The 27,998-nt window shown below is 37.0% G+C and overlaps 1 protein-coding gene across 1 annotated transcript; it reads left to right on the top strand.

Moving 5' to 3' along the window:
• The first annotated feature begins 1 nt into the window (after position 1).
• Positions 2-27,998, top strand: MRPL3 (mitochondrial ribosomal protein L3). Its single transcript, XM_030230752.2, has 10 exons — positions 2-118; positions 1,895-2,073; positions 2,896-2,987; positions 3,764-3,862; positions 7,831-7,930; positions 9,686-9,746; positions 16,941-17,049; positions 18,818-18,895; positions 19,914-19,991; positions 27,373-27,998. The coding sequence occupies exons 1-10, from the start codon at positions 39-41 to the stop codon at positions 27,520-27,522; spliced, it is 1,026 nt and encodes a 341-aa protein (XP_030086612.2). The 5' UTR covers positions 2-38; the 3' UTR covers positions 27,523-27,998.

The following is a 27,998-nucleotide window of genomic DNA, read 5'->3' as shown; positions in this document are numbered from 1 at the left end:
GGGCCGGAAGGCGGCGGCGGCTCCGCCCGGGTGGCGGCATGGCGGGCTGGGGGCGGCTGGCCCGGCTCGGCGGGCGCCTCTGGGCCGCGGCGGCGCCGGCTCCCGCTCCCGGACACAGGTAGCGGTACGGCTGGGAGGGAAAGGGACTGCTCCGGGAAACGGGAGGGAAAGAAGAAGCAGCGGGGAGCAGAGCGTGGCTCGGCCCCTGTCGCAGCCCCGAGGTCGTAGAATGGTAGAATGGCCTGGGCTGGAGGGGGACCTTGAAGGTAATCTAGTTATACCCCCCTGCTGTGGGGAGGGACGCTTTCGGCTAGACCAGGTTGCTCAGAGCTGCATCCAGCGTGGCCTTGAACGCTGCTAGGGATGGGGCATCCACAACTTCTCTGGCAACATTTCAGTGCCTCACCACCCTCACAGCAAAGAATTCATTCCTAATGTCTAATCTAAGCCTACTGTCTTTCAGTTGGAACCCACTCCCCCTTGTCCTGTCACTACACGCTCTTCTAAGTAGTTTTGCCTCGTCTATCTTGCAAATTCCCTTCAGGTGCTGGAAGGTGAGGGGCACCTGAGCGGCCCTTTACCCGAGGCCTCTCCCCGCCCCTGGGCGCCGCCCTTTGGAGAGGTCTCTGAGTGCAGCGTGCTGGCAGCGCCTGGAAGTTTTGTTCGCCATGCCAGGGGTTACTGCTGGGGCATTCCAGCCTTGGAAATAGCCCCAGCCTGCGTGGGAGTTATGGCAGGATAGGCGTGTTCGCGTCCTTTGCAGCATAGTGAGCGATTTGACCTGCCGTGTTTTGGGTCACCTTGGCCCGCTGGCCACGTGCATTCACTGCCTGTACTATTAGATACTCTTCCGTTGGCGTTGCAGAGGATTGAGGAGCAGTCAAGCCTTTTTCAGCCCTCGTAACATTTATGGCAGGACACTGAGCTGTTCAGCAGTGTTTGTAGAATCAGAGAGTTGTTGGGGCTGGAAGGGAGCTGAGGAGCCAAGTTCTAAGCTGAGGTCTAAGTTCTTTCTCACAGTGTGACCAGCCCTGAGGTCAGACAAGGCTGCTCACGGCTTTGTGGTTTTGGGTCTTGAAAGCCTTTAAGGAGTGAAACTCCACAGTCCCTCTAGACCCCAGTGCCAGTGTTACATTGTCTTCAGGCTGAACTTTTTTTTTCCTTAGGTCAAATCTGAATCCCCCTTTGCAGCTTATAGCACTTCTCTCACTCTCCTGGTGTGCACCTCGTGACATGGCCTGCCTCAGCCTTGTCAGTAGCTTTCTCACAAATTATTCCAGGCCGCTTGGATGGGATGGTGCATTTCTGCTTTATGGATCTCACTGGGTTCCTTGTTGGCTTGTCCTTCTGGCTGACAGAGGGACACCCTTGGGCATCATCCACTGCTCCTTTCAAACTTAAGAACAGTGCACTCTTCCCCTTTCAGAGGCCACTGAAAAAGATATTGAACAGGACAGGTTCCTGAATAGAGTCTTGGGGAGCTGTGCTTGAAACTGGCCTTCTAGTATAGTCCAAACTGTCAGCTCTGACTCCTTCAGCTGACAAGCCAGACAGCTTTTTGCTCAGCTGATGGCCCACCCATCCTTGCCATAACATCCCATCTTGGATAGAAGGATGCCACAAGAGATTGGTTTAAAAAGTCTTGCTAAAGTTAAGGTAAATAGTACCTACTGTAATCTCTTTCTTTGTTCATGGATCTAGCTGGGGTTTTTTTATCTTAAAAGGAGGGGTTGGTTGGTTTGTTTGTTTTTGCTTGCTCCCCTTTGGTATAATTTAGACTACGTAGTCAAATGACAGATAATTAGGTGTTTTATAAATTAGATGTAACATACATGTTATGAGACACTTTTTGTACTGATAAAGACACTCAAAACCTTTTCCCACCTCTGGAAAGGGGTCAGCTGGGCTTTGTAGTCAGACACATCAACAGTTCAACATGGTGGCACGAGCATCTTTCTGAAGAGAATGTGGAGTTCCTCAAGAAGATAACTGCAGAGGAGTACAAAGCTCAGACAACCAGCAAGCTGTGCCCTCTGAAAGATGAGCCATGGCCACTGAATAAGTGGACACCAGGTGAGAAAGTGTCTCTTCTTAAATACCTGTTCATGCTGAAATGAATACTGTTGTTGTGTTGTTGCATTCAGTAACATCAGGATTGTATCTTGTGAAGTATTCTCCTTTTGGCTTTCACATCAATCCCTCAATAAATCTCCTGGTGGATAAGTAAATGTAATACATCAGTTCTCTAAAAAGCATTTACAATATTACAAGATGTTAAGAACCTTTAAAGAACGTTTAGCTCTTAAAGATAGTTTTTAGTCAGCTCTTGACCCGTCCCACTGCTGTACAACAACAAGATAATAAATAAAGAATTTGTCCAAAAAGTCTCGTTAAAGCATGAAGTGTATGAAGTTGAAAATGTTTTTGTTAATATTGCTGGGCTCTGAAGAAAAAGTGAAATATAATACATCCCACTTCTGGTCTGTGATTACAATTTCTTATGGACTAGAATACAGAATTAAGGTTTTGAACTTTCAGAAGGGTCACATCATCTGTGTGGCATACTTAACAGGTTGCCATTGCAAAGACTGGGGTGGGAAAAATCTACAGCAAACTTTTCAATAGTTAGTTTAGCTCTAATACATGGGCATTGTATTTTGGAAAAGAAAAACGAACCAAAAGTAGTTGCATTTTCTATCAAACACAACTGAAACAGATAGAGCTTTACTGCTGGTAGGGTTAAAAACCTCCAGCCTACCTGCAAGGATTTAGTGGAGTTTTCTCTCCTTCACCTTCCTAGGAAAGATCAGAGTTAATAGAATTTTGCAGATTATTAGATGAACTGTTTCAATTATTAATTGTGAAGGTGCATCCATGTTCTGTTTTGATCTACAGATTCCATCAGAGTTGGTGTTGTTGCAGTAAAACTGGGAATGATGCCAATATGGACCAAATCAGGAGAAAAACATGCTGTCACACTACTTAAGGTGAAATAAACCATAGTGAATTTCATCTCCTGTACTGTATTCAGTTTGTAATCCAGCTGTTTCAAGGAAAAGTGAAACTTACTACTTGTGCAGAGTAGGAAATCCTGAAAGAAAGTGAAGATTTCTTTCACTCCTGTATAGTACACCATACCCATTCTGTTTATATCCATCCATACTTTCTAGGAGTGCTCTGCCCTGCTGCCTCAGCTATTCAAATGCTGCAGAGCTGTGAGTGGTGTTACCTAGGTGATGCAACAAAGCTGGGGTTAACTGTCCCACTTCACTTTTTTTTTTCCACCTGTGGGCATGTTGGAATTAGTTTCACCTTGGTTTCTGAGCTTTTGTAGCCCTGGAGCTGCTTCTTCATATTCTCTGGCAGCTGCTCTTGTGATGAAGCCTTTTGCTGAGTGGTTGCTGTCACAAGAGGAGCCACTGCTGTGAAGGCCATCAGGTTTACAGGGCAAAGCAGCAGGAGTCTAAAATGAGGGCTGTTACTGTGTGCTTTGATTGCTTACAATAGGGATTTTGCAGATCTTGTGTGAAAAAGGTGATTATAATTTCTAGACCATTTATGAAATTAGTTTGTATTCTATTTTTTTTTTCCTGAAATAAGCCTTCAGTTCATTGGAAAAGCAATGTCAGTGATAAAAACACAACACACTGTCTTCCTTTTAGACTGTATCTTCTTTTATAAAAACAGAGACTGACTTTGGTGTTTTGTTGTCTTAATGTGTACACATCTGCTTATGCTCAGATAAACACTTTCTTTTCTCTAGGTCCAAGATTGCCATGTTTTAAGATATGTTTCAAAAGAAGAGTCAGGTGGAAAAACAGCTAAGCTGCTGGTTGGAGGCAAAAATGTATCTCCTTTTTCTGTAAGTGAAGCACTTTGGGTGTCACTGTGGAATAGTTGTTTCTGTTGTGATTACAATACAAATGTAGCATAAGTAGACTTCTCTGAAAAATTTCTTGGCATACAAGCATGCTTTGTAATTGATCTTTTGTTACATTCACCTTTGCCATTTCCTAAAGTGAGTGTAAATTCTTGGTTAAGAGAATAGCAAGAAGAATTTTTTGAAAGTTTTACCTCCTAATTGTCTAGGAAAGCTGTGGGTTTAGGAATTTGCTTTGATGTGCAGTGTCCCATGCTGGTGAAAGCATTTGAAGGACCACTAGTAGTGGAGAAATGTGTGTTCTTCATGTCTGTGGACGTGCACTTGAGATGAGGACTGCAAGATACTTCACTTGTATACTAATTCTAATACATTTCAGGAGGCTGTTGTAAACTTACTCAGCTCCATCAGTTGTTTACAACTTAGTGCTCTAGCTTACTCTTCTGTACTGTCTTTTTAGCTATAGTTCAGTTTTTCCCCAGGTCTGTTGTTGTTGTTTAGTTTGCCTATAGTTCTGCTGATAAGTAACTTTAAGACTTACTTAACCTTTTCAAGAAGATAGCTTCATGATTGTAACTCATCAAAAGCCATATCAAAGCCATTCACTTGTTTAGACATCCCAGTTGCTTGATGTGGAATTTCCAGATATCTCTAGTGGCTGAGGTTATCTGGCAGAGCTGTCATTCCCTAGGATGAGTTATAGATCAAGCAGGAACTAAGCATTCCCTCAAAGGATGTTTCTATGATGCATTATTTCTGTAAAATATAATTTTTCAATTCTTGCAATATCCTGACACTCATTTGTCTGATTTGAGCAAGTAAAAAAATCCCAGGGCTCATGACTATTAAGCAGATTATCTCAGTTCATAATCATGGCTTTCTGTGGGCATAGATTTCCATTTTTCAAACAGATGGTTATCCCAGGGCTTTAGAATTATTCTGTGTACTTGTTTCTGCTTTAGTGGAGGTAAGAGAAGAAAGATCTTTTTTCATTTGATAGATCTGTTTGGTTTTTTAGTATATTCTGCTGATTTTGAACAGGCTTATACTTCAAAGTACCATTCATTTATTCAGTTGGTTTATGCCATGTTTGACTAGCACAGCTTGCACTCTTCAGGTGTCTATTCTGTCACTTCAGTCCATTTCTGCATTCCAGGTATGACATTTTCCTGGAGAAATGACAGCTGTGTGTTTTTCTTTCCTATTGTACTTTGGTCTACAACATGCAAGAGTCATGGGAATAATGTTTTTAAGTTGTATTTTGCTCATTAGACTCCTTAGAGTTGATCTTTTCATTAAGATGATGTTACCAGTAAATCCAGTATGTTGTCAGAGTAAAAATGTGCCAGAAGTAAGGAGGTATAAAGAAAACTCCTTTTTAAACAGCTCCTATGAAAAATTTTTCAAAGCAGAACTACATAAAAAGTCAACTCAAGGACTTTTTAGTAGTGTAAGTTATGTTCAAGACTTTCTTTGGGCATAACTTTTCCCAAGTTAGCTTCTAATAATTTGGTTGAACTTAGACCCATTTTAATAAAGAAATTAAATAAATATTCTTTGAGCAGTCTTTGGTGAGGTCCTGAAACTGAACTGTTTATTATTATTATCACTATTATTATTATCATTATTATACTGAGCTCTGTATTATTATTTTTAGCATCATCATTGTATTAACTAGATAATTTCTAAGGAAAAATTTGGCATGCTGATTATGTGTAGATTTACTTGTTAAGGTAGTAAGAAATGAGGTATTTCAGTGGTTTGGCTAGAAGTTTGGATCATTGTTTTCCTATGTTTATCAGCCTTCTTATGTGTTTCTTTTCTCTCAGAACTGTCAGAAGTGAAATAGAAAAGAAAGCCGAATTATACTGTCTTGTACTAGCATAAGCAATTTCTCTTTTGTTAATTCCTCATAGGAACATCTGTCTTCCTCAGATTCCTCGCATCTACTGGTTTTTAATGAGTTCAATCAAAAGATTTCTTCAGTAATTTTTCTAACAAAGAATTTCCTGTATTTCTTTGGAGTGTCAAATTGCTTTAAAACTGATAGGGATTGAATCTTGCATTTTTTAGCAAGATTCATTTTTCCTTTTTAGCTTGATGTATTTCCCTCTGTTATAAGTGAACAGATTTTTCATGATTTTTTAATGCAAAGTTATGCTCAAAAGTAAGTTCTGTCAATGCTCAGACTTTTTTTTTTTTTGTCAAAAATATTTTATATGCTTCCTGTAAGTGAGGGCATATCGATCATTTTCTTATAATACTGGAAAGTATTGTTGGTGTTTTTAAAAATAAGGAACATCTGAGAATTCACTCAGTGTTCCCCTCTTCAATATTGCTTTTTAGGAAGGGTTTGTAAAGACTGAAGTGTTTTGTTTGTGAAAATACATCTCTGACTTGGCTGTTTGAAGAGGAGGTGCTGTTACAGTAGAACAGTGCAAGGCTACAGCCTAGAGTAGGACTCTTGAGATACAAGTGAATTTTACCCTTTGACTTCACCGTGCTCTTCTTCAGCTGTGGTTTCTCTTTCCAGCCACCCATGCTGAGCACAGAGCTCCCCTTGCTGTAGCTTAAGGCAGCAGTTTTACACAGCTGGAAATAAAGGATTGATATACAGCCACTTAGTAGGAAGTCCATGTCTTTTATTTTTCATTCTCACATATAGTTCTGCAGATTAATACAGGTTCCTCACTGATCCCTCAAATATTTGTGGTCTTAGGAGAGATTTTGTATGTAGTTGATTCTGATTTTTTAAAGGCATTTGAAGTATTTTGTACTGTGACCTCAAGTTAACAAATCTCTTGGGAAACATATTTCACTCTCAAAGACAGATTCATAAACCTAGAATTTCTGGGGTTTCTTCTAAATCAGAGTTCCTCATCATCTTGCTTCCTCATTCTTCATAAAACTTCCACTGTTCTAACACTTTTCAACAAATGTTCGAAAACAGAAGAGAGGGCAACATGCAGATTTTCAAAACTGTTTTGAAATACACTAAGTAACATTTTCAAATTTGTCCACATTACTTGCTCTTAAAATACACAAAATAATTTTTGAGAGAGAGGGAACTGCACAGGAGTTTAGAGAAGCAGACGTCAGAGATGAGATTATCCAAGTGTGACAGTACTGTTAGATGCTTAAATTGCTTTCTACCAGAAATTATTTGAAGGAAAATCAGCTGCATATCTTTTTTTTTTCCTGTGGCCATAATTCCTGCATCACTGTTTCTATTTCTTGGTTTGTCTCAGTGGTCTGCTGTTCTGTGAGATGTCTTGCTTAAAACAGCTGAGAATAATTTAAGTACTTTAAAATGTGTCAGACTCATCTGAAAGTAAAATCCCTGCTTTAGTAGGTCAGCAGTGGTTTGACACTGAGTGTACTTGCTATATCTTAAAATTATGTGGATCATAAACTTGTTGTTACTAATTTTTCTTTTTTTGCCCAAAGACTCAGTATTTTCTTCTGTGGAAATTTAAGCATTTCTAGAAGTTTCTGCAAGACAAGATTTTTTTTTCTGTGGTTTTGTTAGTTAAATAAATTACATTTATCGTGGTGTTGAACTGAGTCATCAGAAGCTTTGAAAAAGAGAACCTACTTCTAAATTACTACAAAACTCCTTGTAAGCCATGAAAAAAAAAAAGTAGCATCTGTCATCTACATTCCAAATGATTAGTTTCCCTCTTCAGATTTTCAATATCCTTATATATCTCTCATTTATATTAGGTAACTGTAGGGTAACTACTTGACAGAAAATAAAAGGCAGACATTTATTTATTTTTAAATAAACTTTATGTAGAGATAAAATGCAAGCCTGAAGATGAAATTTTAGTATGATGAACATCTATGATGTTTCTCCGAGTGATGTTGACAGTCTGTAATAGTTTTCTGTGCTAGGTTGATTCTTGGGTATTTTAAGATGACTTCTTTTTTATGGCTGCTTTTTGTTGCAGAAACCAGAGTCTGCACATGAAATTTTTAAAGAAGCTGGAGTGCCACGGAAGCAGAAGGTTACAACATTTAATGTAACAGATGATGCCATAATTAAGCCAGGTAATTTTTCTGAGCTACTGAGTATTATTTGCATAGTCATTTAGCATCTGCCACTTGTAGACCTAAATTAAGTTATGATGTGTATTTCAGTGTTGTTTTTTATAGAAAATGCTGAATTCTTTGTCATTACACACCAGCAAGCTTTCTGCATAGGGAAAAATCAGAAGATGGGTTTTACTTTTTGGTTGATGAGATGTGGGATTTTTGCTTTTTCCAGGATACTATGTTTCCACCTATGAGAAAATAAATCCAATCCAAATTTACTCTGAACATTGAGTTAAGAAGTAAATGTCTATAACCTTGACTTATTGGGCATAAATATGGATACAGTTACAGGAAGTTCTGTGTTTATCCTTATGAGAAGGACACAGTTTTGTGGTAATGTTTCTCAGGACCCTGAAATAGCAGTTTGAGTTTTGCTTCTTCTTGCTGCATTCAAAAGTAGGATGAAGACTGCTTTTTCTGTTTTACAGTTTGCAAAGTAAAACACACTAAATCATGTTTATAACAAACATTCTCACTAAAAATCAGTATTGGAAGTTTGGTGATTAAATGAAAAGTTTAATGTTTCTGAGGTTTTATTAGATAGTCTATTTAGGTTGCATTTGTTTTGTGGGTTTTGGCATTTACAGGTATTTTCTGAAGAATTATATAGGGTAGGAAATTCTAATGTATTGCATCTTCATTGCCATTAGTGGAGCTTTTTGCAAGACCTATTTCAGACAGTGCAGTAACTGATAAAAAACAAATCTGACATGAAGAGGAAGTCTGGATTGATAAATGGAAGCAATAGCTTGAGATAAAGCAGGATTGCAAGTTTTTGATAAACTGGTTTTGCAGTGTATGTATTTTGTGCAGAACATCCTTTATGTGCATGATTTTGTATCAGTTGGCAGTTATCCAAATGTGTGGATTATGTAAATATAACATGAAATAATATATAAAAGTTTTTATGCTTGAGACTTATGAGAGGTTTACATAATTTCCAGTTTGCATTCATACAGATTTGAGAAAGCATGGAAGCAATTGAAAAGACATGAAGCAATTAAAATTTCATTTTTTTAATGGTTGTATAACAGACTGCAGACTGAAATATTCCGCTATATGAATCTTCAGATTAAAGTTCATTTAGAATGAACTAAGTTTACAGTTTTGCTTTGTTGGCTTTTTTTAAGCTGCTAATGAAAGAATATTTGCACTTGGATGAAAAAAAAATCACTAAAGACAAAATCAGAAATTAGTATTTTGATACTGCAAGTACTTAAGGAATTAGTGTAATTACAGTGAGGTGAGTGATGTCACTGACCTACAGTAGCACTGTTTCTGCTACAGGTCAGCATGTAGACAATTCCCCAGTGAAGGAAGCTGTACTTTTGCCAGAGACTTGGAAACACCATGTCTTCATAAAGGAAGTGTTGCAAAATTTCCTTTTTTTTAAATCCCAATTTTTGTAATAAATGGGGGGGGGTGGGTTGTGGTTTGTTTGGTTTTTTAGTTTAATTAAAAAAAAAACCTCTCCACCTTGTGAAGTATTAGTAGTTCTAAGTGCACTATATTTGTTTTTCTTGCTTAGCATATGTATTGAGTCTTAACTAATTAGGCACTTTGGGCTTTGGCAGTGTATGAAGGGCAGTGTATCTGAGTAAAGCCTATTTCCTTTCCTGTGACTGTAACCTACCCTGGAGGATAATGACTGGGTAGTGGTTTGAGGATTTCAACACTAAGTTGAGCATGGTCTCTCCTCTTCTTCCGCAGGTACTCCTTTGTATGCTGCTCACTTCCGCCCCGGGCAGTTTGTGGATGTTACTGCAAAAACGTAGGTGCCTGAGGATTTATTGTGCCTTAAATCTCTCTCAAAGAGACTGGCTGACTTTTTTTTTTTTTCCCTCTAATTTGGCTTGAACCCATGGCTCACAAAAGCTGAAATACAATTGCAACAGTAGTGACAGGAGATTGACATCCATTCGCTCATTGGGTCAAAAATATCAAGTTATGTTTCTTGATGAGGTTTGCTCTTGCTTTTGAACAAGGCAGGTAGACTATTAATACTATTGAGGCTGAGGGCTGCCTGTGTTGTCTCTCATATGCTCATGATTAGTATAGGCAAAGAGATACTTTAATACAGTATCTCTAGAATATAAAAATGGAGAATAAATGCTGGAAGGTATTGGTTCTCAAAAAGACTGCTAAATTTTAATTTGGTGAAGAGATGAGATAAGTGGACTGAAAGGATAGCAATAAGATAGTGAATACATTTAGCAGTACAACAGAGCTGTAAAATTCTTTTTTTGTTTGTTTTCTCTCACATTCCAGCTTATGTCCCTGCCAGGAGTGGCTAAAGATCTTTTACTTTAATGTGGGAGGAATAATTTCCTCTCAGACCACTGCGAGTGCCAAATGAGAGCTCAAGTAATAAGAGGGTGTTTAAAAGAAAAACTGGCATCCTGTGGCAAAGACTGGTCCTGGCTCTTGTCTGTCATACATCTGTGATTTCCCCGGACCAAGAGAGCTCCTGTCTGCATATTTCAGTGTCGTGGTACAAAGATAATATTTGCCATTACATGTTTTATTTTCTCTGCAATGGAGATAGTACCCAGCTGCAGTTGTCTCACATGTAGGGTGGAATACCTATAAATGTCCAATGCTGTTCACAGGATTTTGTATATATGGGGAAATCAGCCATATCAACAGAGCTGAGTATGCAATTCTAATAGAACTACACCTCACTACATTGTAAGCACTCTGTTGAGAAAAACAGTTTAAGGAATTGACTGGAATTAGTATTTTTTCCATGTCAGACTTCCTTATACACTTAGATCTGGCATATTATTCTTTTTGCTTGTAAATTGCATTCAGTGAGCATCCTGTAAGAGACCATAGCTTGTTTGCAAAACAAAGCACATGATCGTTAGGAATACAGTCATTTAATGGAGATTACTTGTCAGTCTTTGTTAATGCAGAAAAGCTTTGCTTTTCCAGGAGCTTTTCCAAGAACTAGGAAAGGGATTTTTTAGCAGTGTAGAAGATATTGGTAAACAGCTGCAGATTATTGATTTGTATCTTGCTTTTAGTATTTGAAAATACTAGCAAGCTAAAAATTGACTGGGTTCTTGGTCCCATTCAGTGAATCCAGTCTTTCTATATTAAAAATTTTTACCCTTTTTCTGTAGCTCGCTCACATTCTGATTTCTACTTCTTTGGAATGCTTCATTTATCATGTTTCCTTATCTCCTGGGCAAGAATTAAGTTGCGTTACTACATTTCAGTTTTTCTTCTATTCTTTTGCAATTTCATCCAGCAGGGTCCCATCCAACCTGGGGAAGGACTTGGGTCTTTCTGTTTCAGACCATTATGGACTTGAAAAACAGTAATTCCCAAGATGTGCTGTCAAGTAAAAGTTTTTAGAAATATATTTACATGAATATGTACTTTACATTTTTGAGTTTGATGGTAATTTTGCTTTAATTGGAGGAAACTCCAGAGTGTACAGTGTTAGAAAACATGTGGATGAAAATAGCAATGCTGTTGATAATAGCATGATTAATTGTAATAAGTCCTTTAAAAATGAAAGAAAGTAAATGTCACCTCAATGAGGAGACAGTATAGTGAAATATAAAGGATATTTTAATCTTTTACCAACTTTTAATTGTTCGGATGAGCAAGATATCCTTTTGTATGCTTCCTTCTGCCAAAATGTAAATAAAAAATATGCTCCTTATCTATAAGCAAACTTCAAATTTCATTTCAGAAGTCTTGAGTTAGCCTCTTCATTTGGTTACCAAAATGTAGGGGGTTTTCTATGACTGTCTTCTTTTACTCTTCCCTGCAAATGTTTTTGTCAAAGTCTTTTGAAATGTTTTGATTCATTTATACCTCTGTAAAGAAAAACACTTTTGCAGGAATGAGAGGGTTCAGTTAAAGATTTATGTTTGCACTTTGTTTTTATTTCAAATCTCATAATTGTTTAGCCTGGTATGAGTGGCTTTTAGAGCACTGAGACTGGGCAGTGTGTCTGCATGCTGTCAATCTTTTATAGTGCTGAAATATTTTCCTTAGTACCTATTTTCAGTAATTTAAAAGCTCAATCCTTAAGTTTAGCCCTGCTAAGCTTGGAGCTAAAATGCACAACACTATCCAGAAACACCTCTCTCACAGGCTGCAGCTCTGTGACCCCACCTTGAGTACTGCCTCCAGCTCTGTGACCCTCTCTAGGGATGGAGCACCTCCCCTATGAGGAGAGGCTAAGGGAATTGGGATTGTTCAGTCTGGAGAAGAGAAGGCTGCAGGGTGACCTAATTGCAGGCAGTACCTGAAAGGAGCCTGTAAGAAAGAGGGAGAAAGACTGTTTACAAAAGCATGTGGTGACAGGACAAATGGCTTCAAACTGAGAGTTGGTTTGGATTAGATATTAGGAAGAAACTCTTTACTGCTAGGGTGATGAGAAACATCAGAAATGTTTTCAGTCCCAAGAAAAAGCCAACAGTAGTTTTGTTGGAAATGGGCTAGAATTAAGTGGTGAGTCTGAAGTGTTTGAATCAGAACTCTCTGTTTGCCCAAAGTTATCTGAGTAAGTAGCTGGAATACTTTTCCCCTGCAGCATTGAAATAATGCTCTTTTAAATTAACTACATTTGAAGAGTAACTACCTAAGTAAATTGTTGCTTAATTAGAGTGCTTTATTCCAGTAGCTTTCTAAATTAAAGATCTCTCATTATGTACTGGCATTTTACTTGTATCAAATCTGGAAAATGAGGGTTTGTACAAAATTAGGTGGTTGACCTCAACACCTGCTTTCCTGCAGGTGAGACCAGAACAACTGTAACTAAACTCTATTTTTAACTCTGCAGAAAGATTATTTTTCTTTTAACTCTTGCATGTCCTAGTTTTTCATATCATCACTGCTCCCTGTGATTACTTTCTAGGAATCAGGCTTCACTCAGTGAAGCCAAGTAAATGAAGTCATTATATTGCATCTGTTGAGGAACAGGGGCATTCTGCATTTCAAATCTAGTTTTATAAGTCTCATGCATGTGGGGTTTTGTGCTCGGATATGTGTCTGATGTTACTGTTAGAACATTAAAGATGTATAGCCCTTGATTCAAACCAAGACAACAGGTAGAAGATGCCTTAGCATGATATCACAACAGAGTAAGTAGGATGTCAAACATTCTACTTCAGTGTAGGTTCTTGCTTATCATATTTCAGATACTGTGGCAAAATCGATTCTTTCTGAGTGGATTCTAGTAATTTATTCTGTTAATTTAATATATAGTACTGGCTTAACATCCCGCTTTGACAAACATTAATGTTTTTTAAAAATCTCAGCTCACTTAGGTTAAGTTTGAATAATTACTTTTCTTTTATGGGAGATACTTGCTGAATATATTCACATGTAGTAATTTTTAAGGAGGGCAGAGAGGGCAGTTAAACAATTTGAAATGAAATGAGTGATATTAATAGCTGACACCTAATGTCCAGAAATCAACAAGAATATAATCTTGCATAATATTCATTATTTTTGTCAGAATAAAAAGTTTAAGAAGACTGTACAATGCACTGTACAAACCCTTCTCTGATTTTCCATAGTATGTCTTGAGTAGCTTGCATCTTAAGTTCTCTTCCTTGTTTATATAAGATAAATATTAGTTTCAATAGCACATTGCATTTCAAGAATTTAAAATTTTTGCATTAGAAATATAGATAAATTGTAGGTCATGAAAAATGTACTCATCTTTTTTTTTTTTTTTTTTTTTTTTTGCATATTGTGGAGAAATCCACTACTTGTCTGAAAACAGATCTTATTCACATCAGCTTAGGCTGGAAAAACACTGTTCTTTAGAATGTTTGAGGTATATTGCCTGAGCTATTAACTGCCTAGTTGACCAGTTCTAAATTTTATTATAAACTAGTTGTTAGTAGTTCCTTACTTTATTTTAAACTTTATATTCAATCTAGATAATCTTATTCTGTTCTTATTCTGGTTCCAGTTTTATTTCAGATAGAACATGAGTCAAATAAAATATACACTGTGTAATTGTTTGTCTTCTTGACATGTGTTTAAGAAACATTACACGTGATTTATTCTTTTTAAGGTGAAAACCTCCAAAATTAGAAAAAAACCTATAGCTGCTTCTTATTTAATCATTTCAGTCATGATGGATGTGTCATATTGAATTGGAAATTAATGTCAGGAAGTCATAAGGTAAAGTGTCCTTGTAGGTAATTGAGTGATTTTTACAAATAAAAAATGAAACTAATCTGAAACATTATTGAAAATGCCTTGATAAATATTAAAAAAATAAAAATATGAAAATAAAAAAATATACAATAAAAATGTTTTAAAAATTATAAAATGCTCTTAATTTCAGTATTGTGATATCTTTCCTTGACTTTAAGCAGAATATTTCAGAGACTGAAGATTTGTTTTCATATTCCAGATCAACAGATGCAGGAGAACTTTCAGATTTACTGGTGTACTCTTTTTTCAGTCTGATCACACTTCCTATAAAGTTCCTAAGGCTTCGGTGTTCTAAAATCTGAGTCTTTGTTCACAGAAAATACATGTGTAATTAGAAGGACCAAGAAGCAATTGAGTATTCTCTATTGCATGAATCATTTAACACTAACAACGCTATCTTGTAATATAATCACTTTTTTTTAAAGTTATCTTATAATATTTGATGTACTAAACTCTATTTAAAAATACATCTCTTGCATATATGAAATATTTATGTTTTAAAATTTTTAAAGCACAACTGACAGTATTCTAAATTGTTCATGTTAAAAAAATAAGTTGAATGAAATGTTGAAGTGGTTTCATGACATCAGATTTATTCTTCTTGGCTAAGTTTGACAGTAGTTTTTACTTTTGAAATGGTAGCTTTCTATGGTTGTGTGGTTTTCTCTGAATTGCAAGGGCATTTCTGCATCTAAAGAATTTATCATGCCCCATCATTTAAAGAGAGAATTTATCTGCTCGCTCTGTTGGCTGCACACCTGCAACCCACTTGCAGTTGGTTTTGGAGACTTTGCTAAGTCCATCTTCCAGCTAGAGATGCCAGAAGTAATCTGCTTGGAAAACATGGCCAGTGATAGGTAGTTTAAAAGAAAAAAAATAGCACTTTGGCAGAATAGATATGAGTTTTCCTATAGCTTAGTTTCTGCGTGTATTTCATAGTTACTGCTCCCTAGCAATATGAAAACAGAAAACAACATGTTTTGAGCCTCTCTTAAAAAGTATTTTTCAAACTGTTTTTTACGACTATTGCTGTTTACTACTGCAAGCTTTAAAAATAAGCTGGTTCTATCTGAAAGTGGTGTTACAAAGCATTGTTTGGATTCCTGTCTTGTGTTCCTGATCCCAGGTAACCCAGGTACTCCCTCCTGCAGGTGCTTCATTCACCTTCCTCTCATGGCCCCAACTCCCTTCATATCTTTATGTCCCATCACTGTCTGCTGGTCTGGAAGGACTTGTCTTGCTGGTGACAGCCACTTGCATGACTGGCCAGCTGGCAGGTCAAAGGAAGATATCACTGCTTTAATTAAGTTTTAGCTTTTCCTTAGCTGTAGGTAAGGAGCAAAAAATGTTCAGGAGCTTCTAACCAGTAACGTTTATATTCAAATAATTATACATGTTTCTTTGCCAGATTTAACTGGGATTGTCCTGTAGGTTCTGAGCAGGGAAGGGGAGGACCAGGAGACAGATGCCATGGTTGCACAACTCATGTTCCCTTACAATTCTGTAGCTTTACAGAGTCTTTCTTTATGGCTATTTTTTACTGTGGGTTGATGTGTTCAAGGTAACCAGGACAGCACTTAGGGGAGAGTTGAATCAAGTTGGAAGAGGAAAGAATCTACTTTTCATTAATGTTGGTGTTTTCTGTGTTTGTGTGTTCACTAGTTTTTCATGGCAGTGCTGAGCAGGGAGGCAGCCAAGTGCAGTTCCTGCATAGAGCATGCTCTGTGCATGCTCATACCCAGTTTTATTTTAGATGCAAAGTGCCTATTATTTTTATTTTTAATGTGAAGTGCATTAAAAGAAGGAGGATTTCTTTTGAAGAGGAAGGATTTCTGTGAATTGGAGGAAAAGGATTCTCTTGCAAAATCACAGAATCACAGGATATTCAAAGTTGGAAGGCACCCACAAGGATCACAAGGTCCAATTCTTTTATGTGAAAGGTACTTACAGGGATGCAACCCACAACCTTGGCATTAGAAGTATCATGCTCTGACCAGCTGAGACAATTTCAAGTTAAATTTAATAATCAGTGCAGTCATAAACATTGTGGTCAGACTTCTTCTTTTGGACACAGATAATGCCAGTTTAACACGCACTTAATTCGGCTTTTCCTTTGTGCAGTGGTGATTTTTCCTATTGAATCTGTCCTTGCAGTAAATAGAGAATTCCAAAGCCAGTAATGCTGTCATGTGGCTCAGAGATGAAGGGCACAGACTCTGAAAATATATTTTATTTGGTATTGTATTTTAGAACTTATTTGTTGGATGAGTACGGATCAAGGGAATTACATGTCACTATACCCAAAGCTGCTCTCTAGAGATGAGTTTGTTATATGGAAAAGAAACGTTCCTTCTAAGTAGCCATCTCTTTCCTCTCTCTATGCTTAGGCAGGACATTAAGTTGTGGTAATTGGTATTATTTGGGGTTTTGACAGGGATTTTGTCTGTTTGCTTGTTCTGCTGCTCACTTGGTGACAGATTCATTATGGTAACTTTTATTGAGGACAATCACAGCAAGGAGCATTTTATGTTAGTCTTCTTGCCTGTTTGACTCTTCTAGTGCTTCTTACTCTGTAAAGTAATCTTTAAGCATCGTACTAAAATATGTTTATGGTACAAAATACAGATTTTATACCATGTTTAAGTATGTTCTTCCCTAAGCTGAGTGTTGTTAAAGGTAAAAAAATCACGAGCCTGACTGTAATTGTTGATTATTGCTTGAAAGCTTATGTCTGACTAACCCAGGTTTGTTTCTTAAATATTTTTGTTTCCAGAATTGGTAAAGGATTTCAAGGTGTCATGAAAAGGTGGGGATTTAAAGGTCAGCCTGCAAGCCACGGCCAGACAAAAACTCACAGAAGACCTGGAGCAATATCTACCAATGTGAGGATTCTCATTTCCCATTAAATCATTCTTCAGTGTTTTTAAAACAGCTTATTAAAACTGAACAAATGTACAATAGCTAGCTGTCACATTTACTCTGTGATAGCAGGGAATCCCAGCAGCAAAGGAAGTCCAGAATCCTGTAGAAGAGGCAATGCTGTTCTCTTAGGCCTCAATTTATGAATATTCTGTATTGCTGGTAAATGCACATATTTTAACTGAGCTAATTGGCATATTTTCTAATATAGTGAGAGGAATAGTCTTAAAAGCTTCTTAGAATTCTCTTTGAAGTATTATCACAGCAGTTATAGATTGGAATGGATTTGCCTGTTATTTTATCCTGCAGATATTGTACTGTTCTTTGGAACCCTGGTTGCTTTTATCACCTTGCCTGGCGTGTGTAGCTGCTTAATGAACTGATCCCCATAATTTAGTAGGGAATTATTCCCAGAAGTGTGTAAGCTTCTATGCATTTCTAAGCAGAGTACAGAGTCATATTTTTACATTTCAAACTATAAATAATATTAGTGTAAAAGCTCTTTGAACAGGTTAATTTTAGGCTTTGTCTTATAAATGCTGTACAATATTTAGACTGAACTAAGAGGAATATTTTGCAAATTAATTAGGATCAACTGAGTCATAGTACTGAACATGAACTGTCTGTAAATTTCTTAGAGAAATTAAAATATAAAAAAGGATTAATAATGTTCAAGAGAATAGTAGAAGCAAAAAGGCAGCAGTCAATGAAGTTTGAGTAATTGAGAGTGTAAAAGCACGTGTTACTGATTTATAGTCCTCAGTTCCAGCTGGCAAAAGAATTCTACACCTGGCACTTCTTTTCACTGAAGAATGTAAATATTTGAACACTAAACACTATTTTAGCAGATGGTATTCATCATTACAAAATAACCCCTTTACTTTTCTTAAAATTAGAATTTCCCAAGCAGTAATGCTGCATGTAATTTCACAAAGTATATAGAATGAAAAATGGTATTGGAAGTAGGTATGATGGGAAGGAAACAAGGTGAAAGGATGCAACAGGGGAAAAGCAATGCCTTGACAGTACTTAGCCAACCATAGATGGGAATCTCAGACATTTTTGTAATCCAGGACTGTTCAGTAGAGAATCCTCTCCCTAGAACCACATTGCAACTGATTTCCTGAAATCGTGATTTTCACAAGAATTAAGAAATACTCCAAGAAACATTATTAATGTATAACAGAGAGGTGCAGGATACAAATCCTATGATAACAGTGTAGAATTGAAAATTATTGCGCTTATTCCTGCCTTTTTTCCTCACCTTTGTTGTCCAGTTTATGCCCAGCCAATCAAAATTGGGTACAGAAACTAGGGAATACTGGGGATTGGAATTAAAAATTCCACTCTCAAGAATACACACATTAAAAAAGATCTGACTGACAATAGTGTAAAAACTTTTTTATTTGGGGAGGACAGAAACTAGAGTGTGTACGTGTGTGTGTGTGTGTGTGTGTATATATATATATATATATATATATATATATATATATACATACACACACACACACACACAATTCTTGTGATTGTGGTCAAGTATTTCAGAACACATGTAGAGTAAAACCTAACCTCTGGCAGGAGGTATTTAAAATGCTCTTCAGGATTAGATTTTTTTGATATTATATATGTTCAGCCTTGGAAATACCAGCATATTTTCTCTGGTGCAGCTCTTGAGTTTGTAAGCGTACCTTTTGCAGTTAACATGATGGTTTTGGCCTTGTTTTTATCTAGAAAGCTGCCAAAGTTTATCGTGGAAAGAAAATGCCTGGTAAAATGGGTAACATCTACAGGACATCTTTTGGATTAAAGGTGAGTTCTGGGTATACCAGTGTGTATAAGGTGGTGGCATTGCCAAGCAATGGTGTCCTGTCTGCCATCTCTGCAAGAATTCAGGCAGCAGCATCTTGAAGTAAACAAGCTGGAAAGACCAGAGCAGTAAATGTGTTCTCCTGTTCTCTTGTGGGTTACAGATAACTTACCTGAACATCCTTTGTGCTTGTGGTACCTGGGAACTGGGATTTTGGGTGATGCTTCCACATCCAGTGTGTTTTTCACTGTGTCCCTTGACTTCTGTGTTTGAAGAGGGAAAACAATCAGGCTTTTGGTGACTTCATTTGATGTCTCCATGCCTATTCCATTGTTCATACCCAACCCAAATCTGAGTTATTAGAAGCTCTGACTTGATCATGGCCTTTCACTTTTATGTGCAAAAAGGGGTTATAGTTTCTGTCCTGATTCTGATTTGTGCATAGCTACAGCAGCTCTTGAGCTATTAAAGCTACTCTGTCTCTGAAGGCAACCTCTGCAGTTTGCACAAAAAGCAAACTTGACCCCTAGTTTGCCAAAAAGTGCTGCTGTTGTTCTCAGTTTACTATAACTAATTTTTTGTAGCAGAAAATGTGTGTGTTCAGTTGAGCACCTGGTTGAATTAAGAAATCAACATATGGTACAGAAACATTTTCAGGAGGACATTTTGTTTTACTTTGTCACCTGTGATGTTTTTCGTCTTTTTCAACTTGTTGCTGATAGAGGAAAAAGAGACCTAGGAGCTTTGGTTGGTGTTACACTGGACAAAAAGGTACTTTACCAAATACAGTCACCAGCCCTTTAAAACTATTTCAGCCTCTTGCATTAGAAAGGTTTGCACCCAGAGTGGCATGTGAGTGAATTCTGTGGCAAGTTTAGGCCTGTACAGAACATTTTTCTTCCCCAGGGTATCACAGCCAATTAGTCAGTCTGGGCTTTGCTAGACTTTTTTTTCTAAAACTGGGAATAATCTCTAAACAGGACTCAATGTTTGATTTTATTTTTTTTTCCTGTCTCCTAGGTTTGGAGGATCAATACAAAACATGACATTATTTATGTAAATGGGTCTGTTCCAGGTCACACCAATTGTCTGGTGAAGGTATGTTTGCTACTTTCAATGCTGGTATTAGTGACTCCTAAGCTGTCTACAGATGAATTTACAAATGGAAAAACACTGGTAGGGTGCAATTTTCATTTTTTCTGAGAAATCTTGTACTGTTAAATCAAAGGGCAGTGGAATCAGTTCTGTGATAGAGCGTGGTCAGCAGGGGCAGTGAGCACTCTGAATGGCGCAGTAGGGCACTTCAAATGGCTCCTTCTTAGATTTGCACCCACGTATCTTAGGCTACACCAGCACAGTTGCTGAACCCTGTGGTAAGCTCTATCCATCCCCTTTTAATGCCAACATGAGCCTGTAACATGGTGGTGAGATTTCCAGAATGTTGTTTAGATGTTAATTCATGAACAGAGATACACAGCAAGTCCTGCTTTAGAGGTTATTTAAAGCATCCCCTTACCCAGTAGCAGTTACCTTTCCAAGAAGCAGTTGAGGTACAGGAAGAGACAGCTGGAGTTCACAATAAAGATCTGAGTTCCCTTTGGAATCAGTGTATGTGCCAGTGGTATTTTCTGTGGCAGTCTACAAGATTAATTTTAATTTTTTTTATATTGTTTCAGTTTTCTCTAGACAGTCTTGAAACAATGGAGAGTCTGATAAGTATTCTTATGATGTAAATAATTCACATCAAAGCAAGAAAAGTGCTTTTTAAGGGTAGTTTTCAAAGTAGATTTTTCTTTCTACTTAGGTATATTCTACACACCTGCAAACACCACTTACTTGGAAGAAGTTGTTTCCATTCTGACTGAGTAGAGTGCAGTGTATCAAATGTCTTTGCTGTGAAGTACTATGATGAGTTTGGTATGCATGTATCTGTGTATCTGAGAGTTTTAAATCCTCAAAAGTACTGCAGAGATTTAAATGGTTCAGGACTTGAAAAGTTGAAGAGTTAATCAAATTCAGGTGTTTTCAAATGTTTTATTATCTTATTCTGTTTTACTGTGGGCATCTGGTTTTTGTCTCTTAGTTGTGCAGCAGAACTCTACAGCTACTGGGCCTTATGTATAGCACCCTTGCCTTCAAATAGGTGTTTTACCCATAGAAAAATGATGTTTCTCTCACTGCAAATAAGGCCTTTTTTCCTGGGCAAGGTATCTCTTAACTGTTTTTATTTTAATATCCAGCCCAAGCCTGGGACCCAGGGGAATACATTACACAATTCTCTTCCAAATGTAGTGTAAATTGGTTAAGAGAAGTCCAGGAAAAGTAGTTTTCAGGACAACTTCTGCAAAATTACTGGGTGTGACATCAATTACATAGAATTAAGAGGTGTGGTTTGACTGGCTTTTCATCTGTATATTGGACTGAATGACCTTTTCTTAACTGTGTTCAAAGTATTTTTTCCTAATCCTGAGGCATGAACATGGTTTCTCAATGTCAGTCTGAAATTTAATTAAGTGGGAATTTATTTTAGGATGTTAGTTTTAAATAATAATGTATGCATACAAGCAGCATAATATAGCTGAAAAATTGAGAAATGTTTGATGCCCAGACTGTATTATTTGATCTTAATAGTTCTCTTAAGCAAGAGTTAATTGCTGAAAAATGTTGTGCATCTTGTTACTCTAGTCATGCTGTTAAAATCCACACTTGGTGGCAAATGCAGGTACACATCTTACATGTTTTATGTGTAAGGATGCAAAATCTTATGAAGCCACTGAGACTGAATACAGTACCTGTTTTTACCAGATTATAACTTTTGTTCTAACTAGACTCAATAATTTAACTTTTATTTCTGATTTTTAGTGAGTTAAGAAAGCAAACATCTATTACACACCTGTAATATAAATTGTTTTTAAAAACAAAGCTGTGTGTGTTAATACTTCATATTCTTATGTACACCATGAAGATCTCATTCAAGCAAATCATTCTTCCCTTGCTGATCAGACACTGCACATTCTGCTTGGAGAAGAACATACATGGGAAGAATGAGTCTTTTCTTCCCTTAGAGTTCCTTGCTTAAGATAATAGAGTTTATGAAAGATTTTGACGAAAGTGCTCCAGACTCAAATTTTCATGACATTTAATAATAAGTAACACTGTTTGAGGTAAAGACACTGTAGTAGGTGTCATTACTATTAAAGACACTGCTATTAAAAAATAGGTCTCCAAAAATCGCTTCCAGTCTTATTAGGAGATTGAAGACAATATGTAGCAAGCTACATTTCCAGTTCCTTGAGCTGGTGGATCCATTCTGTGGCTTTTTCCTTGCATGAGCCATATGAATTACATTACATTCATTTTTCCCCTTTTTTTTTCAAATATATCTGCGAAGAATAGAAAAGCCTTTAATTATAAAATCAGGTAAAGTAATGATATTTGGTTCTCTAAATTCAGGGGGGTTTTCTCCATTAATCTTGCTGCACTCATCTGTGGTGTTTTTAGCTTGCCTTATGCCTTTTTTCCAGGGTGTTTTCTTGTTTGCTTTTAGACATCCACTTCCAATATATTGTTGTATATTTGTTTGGATCTGTAGTTGGGGAGAGGAATTATGGGATATTAGCTGCTGTAATTACTGTTCATTCCACTAAATACCTGCCTGTAATTAAGTAGGAATAATGTCTAGGGAATTTGAATCCATCTGTCTTTAAGCTCCAGAGTGAAATATTGCATAACACTTTTGTCTTTGCGTGCCTCCAAGGGGAAGGCATTTGTGCTCAGTACCCACTCTGTGTTGCTTGGTAACCATTAAAACCATAGTGCACCTTTAAAGCATATATTTATTTTGTATGTTGTATTTTTGGAAACTTCATGCATAAGCACTCTATTCAGACAGAGATGAAGCACTTAAATTTTTCAAGTTTTGTTTTCAGCAGAATAAAATTGCGGAATACTAGGATTGATGGATTTTTGGTTTTAATTAGAATCAGCTTTCATTTGATATTGCACATTGAAGTATGCAGGTAAATAACTGACATCAGTAATGTTTCTAGCCAACTGGAAAACTAATGAAAAAAACTTACATGGATTTCTTTCTCAATTGCAAGGTATGATAAAATTAAGAAACTTTAGGAGTGTGCTGGAATGCACAGAGTTCTTCTATTACAAGAATAACATTGCAGAGTAAGCAATTGTAAGATTTGTGTGTTGGACCCATCAAGATCTCCTACCTCGGGAAACATCTGTTTCTTTCTGGGGTATCTTCTTAGATCCCAGGGCCTCTAGTTACCATCTGTAACAGCTTTCTCTTTCTAAAGGTGATGGCTCTGGATTACTCTCCCAGGTGTATTACCAAAAACTTCTCTTTTGTCATTTGAGATGCACAAGACTCAGCTCCTTTTTTAAAAATACACCTTGTAGGGGAGGGTAATATAATATATTATAATTCACAATGTTATATTTTGTCTAAGATAGTGTTTTATACCTGCCCTGATTTTAAGGCACCTGGTTTTCTCAGGATACTCAGTGTTGATCACTTTGAGTATATCACTTGTAGTGAAGACAGAAATTCTGGCAAATCTTGTAGACCATAGGAGTTGCTTTGCAATTGATACTGAACTGACCTGTTTGTATGCTAGACCTGAGTTAAATTGAAGTATCCAAGTTGCTTTAGTATGATGTTCCACTTGAGCTAGTAACTTAAGTCTTGATATTCCCTATTTTTGTTTGTCTTTTTATTTTTTTATATTTTTTTAAGAGAAGTAGTGATTTGCATCCTACTTATTTTGTATCACCCTTCCCAGTGTTATTGTGCTGTGTTTCTAGTTGTTGATGCCTGGGTTGGGTGCACTCTGCTCACGTTGAGGACATGCAGGGTAGTGTGGTGCCTTCAGTTCTTTCATGTTCCCTGTCGGGTGCCTTGGGCCTCATTCATAGAGCTTTGTGGGGGGGATTTGTACAGTTGGGTTATTTTTTAGACAAAATAAGGCTGGTAAGAAATGGGTATAATTCTTGGGTTCAGTTTTTATGTCTAGCTTCAGAAATAGCAGGGAAGCTGAGTTAGGTGATGTATGACACCTCGGGAGCTTATTTCTAATAATTTTCTATATTTAAACACATTTTTATACACAAATAGCTTGCATTCTTTGCTGTGGTTGCTAACATAGCCTGAAGCCCTGTTAAACCACAAATGTAAGTTGTGACTTAAGCATCAGTTTATAACACTTGTTTAAGACCACGTTAAGCCTTTTGTAGTGATAGATTTCTGAGTTTGTGTTTGTTTATACTACCCATTATGCTGTCAGTATAGGGGACATACATAAGTGCAGTTTATTAATTGTCTGCAAAACCCTTTATGACTGCTCCAACCAGCTCCAATTTCAGCTTTCTCTAGTATTTTTCTAGATAAAATGACCTGTCAGAGAATACACTGTAGTGGTTATACCATCATCTGTATATAACATCTATCTGTCTATAGTATAGTCTACTGTAATATATAGTGCTGTTAACACAGCAGTTGAGTAAGCCCAGCATTTATTATATGAGGTATATAGCAAATGCTTTTATGGATTGCAGTAACAGTTTGGACTATGAGCTTGATTCCTTCTGTGGATGAGAGCCAAATTCACTGGATTTTAGTAACACAGCATGAAAACTTACTCCATTATTAGGGATATTCTCAGGAGGTTACTAGGAGAGCAGGAAGAGCTGTGCTGGGTCACCTGCACTTCTTTTCTGTGCATGTGCTTGTACAGACAAGTGTAGCTGCTGCTGCTCTACACCAGTGAATCCCTTTATACTGCTGTGAAATCATTGTTCCTGTATCTCTTACCTCAGATTACTGAAACCTTTGGTATGCTGGGCCCTTCATAATTGTAAAGGGAGTAATTAATTCTCTTGAGAAGACAAGAGAATTAATTGTTTTAGTTGCTAATTGATATTTTCAGGTGCAAAATGAAGTTGAGTTCTTCCTTTAAATAGGAATGATAGTGATAATACCTGATAATAGAATACTGTCTAACTTTTTTAATTTCAGGGAAAAAGACTTTCATTTTGTTTGGTAGTGATGCTCTAAGATGATACTTTTTTACTTCATGTTGCATTTGAAAGCTATGAGTTTAGAGAAAGATGGAAAAAGAGCAGTAGCCTCACCTGTCAAAGGAAATACTGCATCAATTATACCAATAAATAAAAGACCATATCAGAAGAAAACAGTTTTAACAGCAGATGTGACCTGTGCTTCTGGGATCTGTCAAGCTTCTGAGGAGTTTGGAAGGGGCAAAATGAAACAGTGTTGTTCTCCTCTGGGTGCAACAACTGTCCATTGGAGTTGTTTCATGAGAATCTTAAAAGTATTTTAAGAATTCTCCATATCACACTGGAGATTCTCTGTCCAAAATGCCCCTTGGCATTAATATGTAATTCATGCCATGTTAAGTCTAGACAGAAATCTTAAATTCATTTAAGTAGACTAATGCGGGACTGAGATTAGACTGGATTTTCCTTCAGTTAAGAGCACATGTCTTACTGCCAAATCCTGTCATAAGAAATTGTTTTAAGAAGTAATGGAAAAAAAAAATAGGAGGAAAACAAACATTTCAATTCCTTTCATTTTCCTAGTGTCCAGAGCTGCCTGCAATGAAACAGCCTATATGCAACAGCACATACTAGTTCTGGATGAAAATAATCAAAAATAAGAAAAAGTAGACATGAAGAACATTTAAATAAAATATATATTAAATGAGTATGTTGTCATAAATAAAATAATTTATTCTAATCTTTCTAATACTAACTCATGTCGGGATCATGAGGGGTTTTGCTATTGACAGAGAAAGCTTTTGTTGTGTAATAGGATTAGAGAGTAAAGGAGAAATTAGCAAGGGAAATAATAGATAACCAGTGAAACAGTTAAAATGGGATTTCATATAGCAAAAGAAAGAGCCACAGTGTATTGAAAGGGAAGGATGACATCTCTGAAGATGCCATCCTTCAGGTGACATTGCTGAAGCTCTCTGACTGTGTCTTCTGAACTCACTGTGGCAGCAAAGGTCTGTGGACTTGGACCTTGGTCTAGTTCATTCCAGTTAGATGTGCAATGTAAATTGGGAAATACAGGTCTGGCAGTTCACAAGGCCATAGAGAACACTTCTGTGGAAGAGGAATGTTCTACTTGAAAAGCTACTTAGCCATCCTAACCAGTGCAACACATTGAACCCCTCATCCCCTCATTCTTAGTAAAAGGCTTTCTTCTGTTTATCAAGCTTGCCCTTAAAAATATATTGGAATATCAGATTTATTGTATGTGCTATCTGCAGGAATCCTCATGGATTTTGAGAAAGGTTCAAGTAATAGTAGATATGAATTTGGTAAATATAGTGCTGTCAGAACAGGGCATTAAGTGGGCATAAATTTTTTTTAATTTAATTTTTGGCATAAATCAGAACTGTCCTATGTGAGGTCTTTGCCCAGCCAAGTAAGAGCAAGCATCCTGTTCTTTAAAACCCCACCAAAAACTAAGAGGAAGAGCTTATCTTCTCTGTACTAAACTTTTGTCTAATGTATTTGCACTTTTTTTTAATCCACTTGAGTATAGTGCCTGAATGGGATTATGACAACTCAGGAGAAAGATGATATGTAACAATATAGAAAAGAAGAATTAAATTTTAAATCAAATTTAAGAATTTGTAGCTTTTTTTTTTTATTCAGAGATACCAGCCTTCTATCTGCTACTGCAGACAAACTGCTTTCTGCTGATAATTCTAGCTACTAATTTTCTTCAGAGATTGGAGTTTCAGGGGCTAGATTCTAAATCTTTCCATATGTAGAGAGGTCAGTAAAGGAATTTCTCTGTGGCACCACTCTGCTCGCAAATAAGCTGTCTTAGAGGCTCATGTTCTACAAACTTAGGGACTGATTCCTGAGTGGAGAATTTAAGATGTTTAACTCTGCAGTCACTTAGCAGCTCTGCAATAGCCAGAGGGATTCAGTACAGCACATATCTTTGCAAAATTAGTTGTCATAATTAGTTTGCATCAGGAATACAAACGCATGTCTTGTTTGTTGAAGAGGTGATTACACTGCATAATAGAACTTGGAATGTCATATAGGAACATACTGTGAGAAATAAGCACTGTTTAAACAAGCCATACTTCTATTTTAATAGCACTGTAAAATACTGAGCAGTGAATTCATAGACTAGCTTTTGATTCACTGTAATGACAAATTCTCTTAGGATTTTTTGTTTGTTTGTTTAGTTTTGCTGATTTTTAAAATCTCTTTAAGGCTGAGTACAAAACATTAAATTCAATATCTGGGGTTGATGTTAAAGTAGCTGATGATTGTACCTGGAATTCTTTAAGTGGAACATGAATGCTGTTGGGTTTTCTTATGCATACTAGCTGAGTTCTTTAAATTCTAGTGTATCACTGCCTAAAAATCTTTTGTAAGATTTATTAACCCTAGTCTCCCCCTTCCTGCTTTTCAGGTCAGAGATAGCAAATTGCCTACTTACAAGGACTGCAATAAAAACCCTCCATTCCCTACATTTTTTGCTGATGGAGATGAAGAACTGCCAGAAGACCTTTTTGATGAGGAGATTTTCCAGTTCACAGATCCATCTGTCAAATTCGCATAATGTTCCTCGCATCTTTGCAAACACAGTTTTGTTATTTTCATGTACATTGCAATGCTGTATAAAAATAAGCCTATGAACTGCAGTCTGGCCAACTGACTTAAATACTTCAGGTATTGTCATTTTGGTCAGGTAATCAGATTTCCCACTGTCAGTCTCAAACCTGTACTTAAAGCAACAGGTGTGTCTGAGGGACAGGTTGTAAAGCACACCAAACTGTGTGTCTTCAGTGACCTTTTGTCCTCTGCCCCAGGCTGTGAAAACCTACACAATCCTGAAAAGCTGTTTTTTTGAAGATGGTTCCAGTTCATTTTCTGAATGTGAGCAAATTCCATTTTTCTTTTATGTGAAGTGTACTGGGCATCTCTGATCAAATCAGAAAAAGGTTCCAAATTTGCCTTGGCATCTGAGGTGGGAAGGGATCCATGAAAAATTATCCAAAATAAACCAAGAAAATGCGTGAGCATTGTTTTGCAGAA

The sequence above is a fragment of the Serinus canaria genome, chromosome 2 (assembly GCF_022539315.1).
Source record: "Serinus canaria isolate serCan28SL12 chromosome 2, serCan2020, whole genome shotgun sequence".
Classification (NCBI taxonomy): domain Eukaryota; kingdom Metazoa; phylum Chordata; class Aves; order Passeriformes; family Fringillidae; genus Serinus; species Serinus canaria.
Note: the sequence above shows the minus strand (reverse complement) of the source record. Positions and strands in the feature narration are given on the sequence as shown.

Coding starts and splice junctions, on each gene's coding strand:
- MRPL3 (XM_030230752.2), top strand. CDS start 39: ATGGCGGGCTGGGGGCGGCTGGCCCGGCTCGGCGGGCGCCTCTGGGCC. Junction 2,074..2,895: donor ACTGAATAAGTGGACACCAG/GTGAGAAAGTGT, acceptor TTTGATCTACAG/ATTCCATCAGAGTTGGTGTT. Junction 3,863..7,830: donor AAAATGTATCTCCTTTTTCT/GTAAGTGAAGCA, acceptor TTTTTGTTGCAG/AAACCAGAGTCTGCACATGA.